Raw genomic sequence first — 8,904 nt, forward strand, 5'->3', positions numbered from 1 at the left:
ATAATATTAGACATTACAAAAGTCTGCGTGTTTCAGTGTCTAGTGTGATCCTTAGTTAAATTAAAAGCAAATGAATTTAAAAAAAAAAAACTTTTGATAAGCGAAAGTTCAAGATGGATCTATTATTGGGTTCTGCTAATCTATCAATACGCACAAATAATAATCTGATTATTTACAAAACAATGGACAAAACGAAATACTCACAGTAAATTAATAAAATTTTGTTTAAAAAAATTATTTACTATTCAAATTCTGGTAATAAATTCATAAATAAACCATATTTTTGCTGACAAATGTTTTAAAATTAGAACACAAGACGAAACTTATTTTTTTTTTGTAATAGTATTTTGTATTTGACACTCGACGTTTTGGCCATTGTTTTGTAAAATTAAATGATACATTTTTAAATAGCTGTAATACCGATATGTACCCGTAATATTTATCAGTAATCGTAGAAATTATGGCATTTTTATAAAAAAAAATACTTACGCTCTCTCATTTATAGTAAAAGACATTCTACAGGGAATTCTCATATTAATTCATAATTAGAATTGAATGTAGATAAAAAACGTTAATTGCGTTCAATAATAAATAAATAATACAAAAACAGTTAAATAGGGATGTCCAACATTTTTTTATTTATCGATAAAACATTTGATACATCGATAAAATTCTATTAACATCGTGCAATATAAGTCTTAAAACGAATTCAATATATTTTTGCAACCAAATTTAAATTTCGCTATATTCGATTCCCTTCATTTACTAAGTTGGTACATCCCTGCTTTTTAAGTTGCTTATCGCAAACTAAAAATAACAAAACCTTTTTAAATGAGTCTTACAATATAATAACCAACATAAATTTAGTGATAAAGACATATAATTGTCTTATGATGTTATACATTTTATATATTATTACAATTTGGTAGATACTTTGTAATTTTTGTATTACGTAAAAAACGTAACTTTTTTAAAATATCTCGCTAGGACAAGTCCAATCTATATTTATTCAAGTAGCGTTTTAAAGGTATTGTAGCTTTATCTTTAAGTTAAACAGGCTGAGTTAGTCAATGAGTGGATGAGAAAGTAATAAATGTATGCTTCTTAAAATAAGAGAATGTAAATAATTAACGCAATAATTTAGCTCATTATGTAAATGTGAATATTATAAGGTATTGAAAATGTTCACATTATAGTTTGTTAGAATGAATGAATGTCGCATTTAGAAAATTGCGTTTGTAATTTTATCATAATCTAATCTATATTTATCAATCCATTTTGAATGGTTGGAATACAAATTGAAAAGATTCAACGTGTTTTGAGTATAGCATGGGAATATCTTGCTAGTAAAGATTACTAAATAAAGCGTTTAGACTGTGCGGTCTAGATTAATTCTTCATAATATACTTCAAGGAGAATAATAGTATGATTTCTATGAGTTGTTTAAACATTCGCTGATTCAGCATTACTTTATAACACTCAATAGTTTGACGCAATAACATGACATTTCTATGTATCTTTATCATAGACAAAATTTTGAAATATCTGACTTAACAGATAAAAAAGAAAAGAAAAATCGTAGTAAAAATAATTGAATTCATCATTTTCCATGTAATGGACTTTAAACGTAGCTGCCAAATATATTTTGTAATGTTATTTGCGGTATTGTATTTATACAAGTAGTTTTTCTTACACGATGCTAGTTTATCGTAAGTATATGTAGAAATAATTATTTGCAAAGTATGTATGAATTTAACATTTGACTTGGTATTTATTTAGTAGATACAGGGATTGTTGCTAAATATCAATAAATAAAATAATATGATACATCGGTTTATGTATATGCTATTACCAATTATGAATGACCAGAAAAGAAAACAAAAAACATTATGATTTTTTTTATTTTAAGAATTTATCTTGCACATATGCTATTATTAATTTACGTTTTATTAATAAAAAAATTTGATACGCGTCATTTCAACTATCGATAAAACATTGAAATTTAGCAACAACGAACATCCCTAGGTCATGTAATGGCGCCAAAATTATGGTTAATTTGTATGAAGAATAGACAATCACATGTTTAATTACTTTATTGGTATTGTATAATTAAATCATGCTATTTCATACAAGTAGATAATGAGCTTTAATTTTTAATATTTATTATGTAATTAATTTTGTTAGATTTAGCAATATGTATATCACTTTCATATCGCATTAAAATAAAATTATTCAAGATTGAAATAATTAATGAACTATTAGCTGCCAGTGTATTTCAGTGGTCTAAAAAATTAAAAAGATTTTTTTTCTTTTTATAACTTCTTAATGCACTATACGTATGTTTCTTTTAATCAAGTAATTCAATGAAATTAGGAAATTCAAAAAATATCAGATATTTCTCAATATCAATCAATTGTCAATATTCACAATAAATTTTATGTTATATCTAAATTATAATAATATTTAACAATGTATTAAATAGTAACCAATATTCAGTTAATTATTAATGAGGACATCTTAGATCAATCGTTATTTTCTTGATCGAAAGAGAAATGCTTTATACTTGAGTCACAAAACATCGATCAGCAATAAACCACAGCAAAGATTACTACGAGAGAGTACCATTAACTATATTTGACCTTTTTTGTTTTTCTTTATCGTCTTCTTTAATCTTACTATTGGGATGTCACACTAAGTTCGCCATGTCAACTTTTTTCTTTTTTTTTTAATTGCTGTAGTTTTTTTTGTTGTGGTTAATTATTCGATCTTATTTTATTGTTGATCTAAGATAATTTTGTGTGACACGTATGAATGAATGATTGTAGTAAAGCTTAAATATAAGTTAAATTATAAGAAGCTAGGAAACTACCAAAAATATGGTAGATAATATTTTACTATAATGTATACTACTGGATATTAAAATACAGGACATTGGAAATTTGTATAAGATTGAACAATGACACTTTTTCTTACGACTGTACGAAATAAATAAGTGTGTAAAAAATATTACAAAATATTGTAACAGATCACTTTTAGTGTTTAAACAGATATCAAAATGTCCTGAAAAGCTAGATCTGTATAACCAGTCGTATTTTTAGCTGACTTCACTTAACAGAACTAAGGTTATCAATTCGTCTGTATTTTTTTCTCGTTTCAATAAATATTAAAAATCAGAACGAAATTTAAATATAGACAAACAATGTTATTAAGACAAAGAAAAACAACATTTTTTTTCTTATCGATTTTCATCTATTACATAAATCGATTTCACATCGATGTTACTCACTCGTAGGAAAATGTGTCATTTGGCGGAATGAATTTGATTCGTCTGTCTGTATGTGTGAGTAAAAGTCAAGCGTAGTATTAGGTTAAAACGATTTTTATTATAATTTCTATAATACAGACGCGAATAGCCTACTGTCCAAAACATTAGAAGCGAATCTACAGCAAAATGCTATTTTAGCTATAATTTTGTAACATTAGTTCACTAAGGATCAATAATAATAAGGAAATATTCACAAGAAAAAGCAATTTATGTTTCCTAGGGACTGTACAAGTTTTTTTAAATTACAACTAAGTATATTACTGCCACTACCCATATTAGCAAGTCGGTATAAATAAGTTATAATTCACAATTATCACCATTGCTTTAGTAATAACTTTAAGTATAATTAATTTAAATCAAATTTTACCAAAACGTTGCCTCGCTTAAGTTTTATTATAATTTTTTTTTTTGTAAATAATCGAATGAATGACTTTCTAGTGTGCTCTGGCATAATACATACCAACAATTTAATATTTATATATGCGTAATAAAGTTTTCACCAGCTGCTTGTGTATTTTATTCTAAATCTCTTAAATTATATCCTCCAAATTCCTCCATAAAGAAGACCCACTATGATTAACAAAATCCCCGTTTTATAACTAATTGCTATCTCTGTTTTGTCAAAGATGAAAGACAAGGATGGCACTATATATAATACACATAGATTTTGGTCAGAAACCCACCCTGAAAATCCTAAAATATTACGTCTAAAACGTCTCGAAATGCCGACATTTCTATACTTTTGTTGTATTTAAAAGCAAATTTTTGTCTCATTATTGAAAATTATTTTATACATTCGTGAAATCTAAATAAAATTAATCATGTTAATGTGTTCCGTTGACTTTTAGCATGTTGTATTTTTGTTGGCAAATTCGTGTTTGTTTTGTCAGATTCCGCGGAGTGTCAAAGCGGTTCTCGACTTTGTTAAACTATCCGATTACCGGTACTCACTCTGACACGAACTTTAAAATCTTTTACATCTAATTTTACACAAACATATTAGATGCAACTTTCTTACAGCCACATATCAAGAAACCGGTTACCGAGAGAAAAGAGGTAGATTTAGGCCTATTACCTCCTTTTTTATCTTAGATATAAAACAGGCAACTTAAGACCGTTAATTTTGGTAGAAAAATACAAATAAGTCAGTAAATATTTATTAATATATCCTTTGGAATTACAATGGCCGTGTTAGATAAAACATAAAACTAAATATAATCTGTTATCAATCACGCGTTATTCATAAGAGCATCACAATTATGAGAGTTTCTCATTTCGTAATAACTTTCTTTATATCCATAATCACAATATTGCATTACCGCTGAAGGTTCGTTTACTTCATCGTAACCTCTTTCTTCGTAACCTCTTTCATCGTAGTCATTCTCTGAGTATTCTTGATTATAAGTATCATTACAATTAACGTTGTTCAGATTTTCCTGGATTTGCAGATTATTCCGATGATTATCGCTGGCTCCATCGCTCGATTGTGTATTCAGATTCCATCTTTGCGATATCGCACAACTTAGAGTGCCTCCATGTTGAAATGCAAATGGCCACGCCTATGGAAACAAATTTAAATTAACATAAAAGTAGACCAATATATTTTTCGTGTGTTTTTTGAGTTTAATTTTAAATTGTAAATTTATTTTTATATACATAAATATTACTTCGCTACGCCATCTTTATTTTTCCAATCTCATCTCATATTTTCATTTTGCTAAAAACACTCCCAGACTTTTGTTGTAATCAAAATGGCCAAGAAAATGTATGTTACAAGGCCACCCATATTGTTTTTTTTTTGGAAACATTCTGTGAAGGAAATTATATGATGGTGCACTTAACCATTTCGCCTTTTTATATTACCTGCATTTTTTTAATCAATCAATTTAAACAATGCGTGTAATTTAAACAGTCCGATAAATAAATAGTCCTTAATAATTTAATGTGCCCTTAATAATATAAAGAATGTGTTAGTGTTAGAAAGATTAGAATTAAATACAACTTAAAATAACATTTTAAAAGTAAATCGGTCATTACATCTTATAGGAATGATAATGTTTAAACTCAAGAGTACAGCCTACGCACAGAGTTCTCAATTTAACATTAAAACAAAGGAATCGTGGAAACAATAAACCGGAGCATCTCTTTAACGTCCGGGGATAAATTTTATTTATACACATACAACAGCTGCAAACTTTTGGTCAACGCGCGCTTCGACCGTAAAACAGTTGCTGTTTATTGTTGTAACCTTTTTGTTTCTAGCACTGATGATGACTTTGGTTTGTTTATTATCCTCCAGAAATGCTTAGGCGAAGTATGCTCTTGCATTACTCAGAAAAAAAAGGATTGCTTTTTTTGCGAACGGTCATAGAACACACAAGACGATGAATATAAAAAATAACCAAAAAGTTTTGTAACCAAAATCTGTTTTAAATTTACATAACTTTAAATGATGAATCAAATACATTAATTGACTTATGAACGGGACCCTTTTATTTAAATTTTCAGTGTGGATCAGAAAGACAACATTTCTCGATAATCTTGGCTATACAATTTGTCTACTCCTTTTACTTAATAGCTTCTTAAATCTTTAATTCATTTTACTAGAGCTTTAAAATACAGATAAAAGTATGTTTCGAATATCAAATGTTATACATTTAAAAGAAATAAAATTGTCTATAGCAAGTTCAGTTTTAAATTGCTACTAATCCTATGCCATAGATCACAGAGTCAGGCCTTCGTGGAACGTAGTTTCTAATCCGTCGACGACAGCATTTAGCCGCGGCGTTTGGCAAATGTCCTGAGCGGGCTCGTGCCTAACCCAAAGTATTAAGGGGATGACAAACGTGACAGGTGATAAATTTGTCAGCAATTATCTTAACCGCGCCCGTGGGCGTCGCCTACAATGTGTCAGCGGTCTCATGTTTTTCTGTTTGTGTTAATAACGTTGCGATTGATCTCTTATTTTTTCTTGCACTACTATTTTTTTTAAGTTAACATGTCGTAACCAAATAGAAATGTATAATACCAAAAAATTATAAAATTAAAATCTAAAATTGTTTTTAAAAAAATTGTGTCATCATTGGTTTAAGACCAAATTGCATTGTTGTTTACGGATTGAAGTGAACATGACTCGCCGTCGAAACAGCCACTTCAAATATTATAGGCTATCCCTACTTTAAATGAGAAAATCTGAACGGATCAAGCGCTTTGGTCCAATTACCCCAACCTGCCTAATCAGCCAATATGAGATATACTTACCAAGCTGAGCGGATGTGGCGGCGCGTGCGCCGAGCGTGGCGCGAGCAACGCCCGAAGGTGAGCTATGTATGATGCAGCTAGGCGTAGTGTGTCCAACTTAGATAGCTTTGTATCCGCCGGCACCCACGGTAACGTGGTCTTTAACCTACAACAATAAATGATAATTACTTACATGACAACATAAAATGGAAGAAAAGTCGCATTCCAAATTTAATACGCCGGCGGTAAGTCAATTCTATTGCTTGATTATGGCTCTATCTATGTGGATTGTGTGTGTCTCTGGAAAAAGTAGGATCGAATTTTTAAAAGAAATTTAGCAAGGCTCATGTTCAGCTTTGGTATGGATAAAGTCTGATAATACCTTTTTTAAGAGGGGGAATGCGTTACGCATACCGGGTGCCTCAGGGAAAGCCACTCCGGTTATGTGGGGCTCTCTCCACATCCGTTGCCCTAAAGAGAAAGGGACATGGAAGCCTACCCACTAAACCCCCTCTGGTTCCCTCGACTCACTGTTTACCCGGGTGTGGGCACATGTAAATATTCTTCGCACACACCGGTCAGTGACTGGCTTTGAGCCTACACACTAGTATTTTGCACGCGGAAACCCGTGCACGGCCTCTTTATATCTTACTGGGTGGGGACCTCCCCTCATACCTCACCCGAGACAGTCTCATAATACCCAGAGCGACCTCTCCTTTCCACTTTGCTAACTTCTCTCCATAATACATGTAACAACACATTCGTTTCTAAGTTTCGGACGTTGATCAGTCGCTGTAGACTGAGATATAATGACTAATTTGCTCGTTTTTCATATTATTTTTATCATACAATCTTACTAATATTATAAATGCGAATCTTTAGATGGATTAATGGATGTTTGTTTGAAATTATCTGGAGAACTTCGAAACGAATCACATAGGCTATTCATTAACTTTTTTATACCTCGCGGACGAAGTCGTCGGCAAAAATTAGTAAATACATGATTAGCTCTAGTCCGGTATGACTTATAAAACAGTTCTACTTCTGTAACAAGCACAGAAAGCGTCATAACCGGACACGGTGCGCATAAACGGACCTAGAATAACAAAGCATAGACGGATATGAAACCAGATGTAAGATGTTTCTGTCAGAAGGCACTCCGATTTATAAATGATTGTAGTATAAATACTTACCGAGAGTTACTGATAGCGAAATCCTTGTTTAAAATATATTGTTATCTATGTTTTCTTCAAAGATGATAGGGATGACGATATTTTTTTTGTTGTATACAGAGATTTTGGTCTCAGGAACCCACAATTAGCGAACCGTGTTATTTCTCTCTTAACTATTACATTAAACGCCAGTGAGGATCTACATATGTATGTCACTGATACTATTTCTCCCGAGATTAGCAAATAATATTTATATAATACATACGACGGACGAATGAACAGTGACAAAACACATCTACATATATGTGGGAAAAGTACGACTAAATTGTGATCTCTTGGTTTTGGGCGTAAAAGTTATATTATGGAATCTACTTTCCTTGATATTATAATATTTCTAGAGCAAAGAGTCATTGACTCCGAACTACTTAAAAATCACATCACATTAAGTAACGAATTATCGTCTAAAAAATAATAATATAGAAAATACTAGATCTATCATACCTGCAAAATGCTTTAGAGAGGACTCTCATCCTAGCCCGTTCCCGGGCGTTCGCTGCGTTCCTGTGCTGTGGCTCGTGTGAACTCCTTCCTGTGTATTTGTGTAATCAACTTGTAATTAAATAGAGACTTTTTAGAATACCTTTTTTTTAAATAGTGTTACGAGCATATATGGACAGACATTTCATTGTGACATGTAACTGGCCGGTAGTAAAGACTGTAATTGTTAGGCGTTTAGTCAATGGGGCTTATTAATTTTTAAATTAATTGTTTCGTTATGAAGTCCATACTAAGAGTTAGATTTTTAAAATTACTGTATTAAAAAAACTTAATTATTATACGAACATATTAAATAAGGACGCATCTTTAAAAATGCAAAAATAATAAAAAAGGGAGTTGAGATTTTTCATGTCTTTTTTGGAATATTAAATTATATATTTTGTTGAAAAAAAAATTGCAAAAAATGAATAAAATACCCGAACTAGATTGCGTATCATCGAACAAGAAATCATCATCATCTTGATCGTCCGATCTTTTGTCAACGTGCGGTGATCTATTGACGCGTTTTCTCGGCATTGCACAACACTTTAACTTTCCACTTCACTGTCCATGTCTTAAATCAGCATTATATTACCGGAGGGTTGTTTGCCCTCTTGTCTGTCTGTACGA

The 8,904-nt window shown here is 30.9% G+C and overlaps 1 protein-coding gene across 1 annotated transcript; it reads right to left on the reverse strand.

The window, feature by feature from the left end:
* Positions 1 to 4,480: 4,480 nt before the first annotated feature.
* On the reverse strand, positions 4,481 to 8,898 carry Hlh54f (basic helix-loop-helix type transcription factor HLH54F). The gene is made up of 4 exons (XM_013316624.1): positions 8,712 to 8,898; positions 8,239 to 8,326; positions 6,587 to 6,731; positions 4,481 to 4,884 (listed from the first exon to the last, which is right to left on the reverse strand). Exons 1-4 carry the CDS (start codon positions 8,809 to 8,811, stop codon positions 4,555 to 4,557), a joined length of 663 nt encoding a protein of 220 aa, XP_013172078.1. The 5' UTR covers positions 8,812 to 8,898; the 3' UTR covers positions 4,481 to 4,554.
* Between the last annotated feature and the right edge of the window lie 6 nt (positions 8,899 to 8,904).

This window comes from Papilio xuthus, unplaced genomic scaffold, assembly GCF_000836235.2.
Source record: "Papilio xuthus unplaced genomic scaffold, Pxut_1.1 DF826945.1, whole genome shotgun sequence".
Lineage (NCBI taxonomy): Eukaryota > Metazoa > Arthropoda > Insecta > Lepidoptera > Papilionidae > Papilio > Papilio xuthus.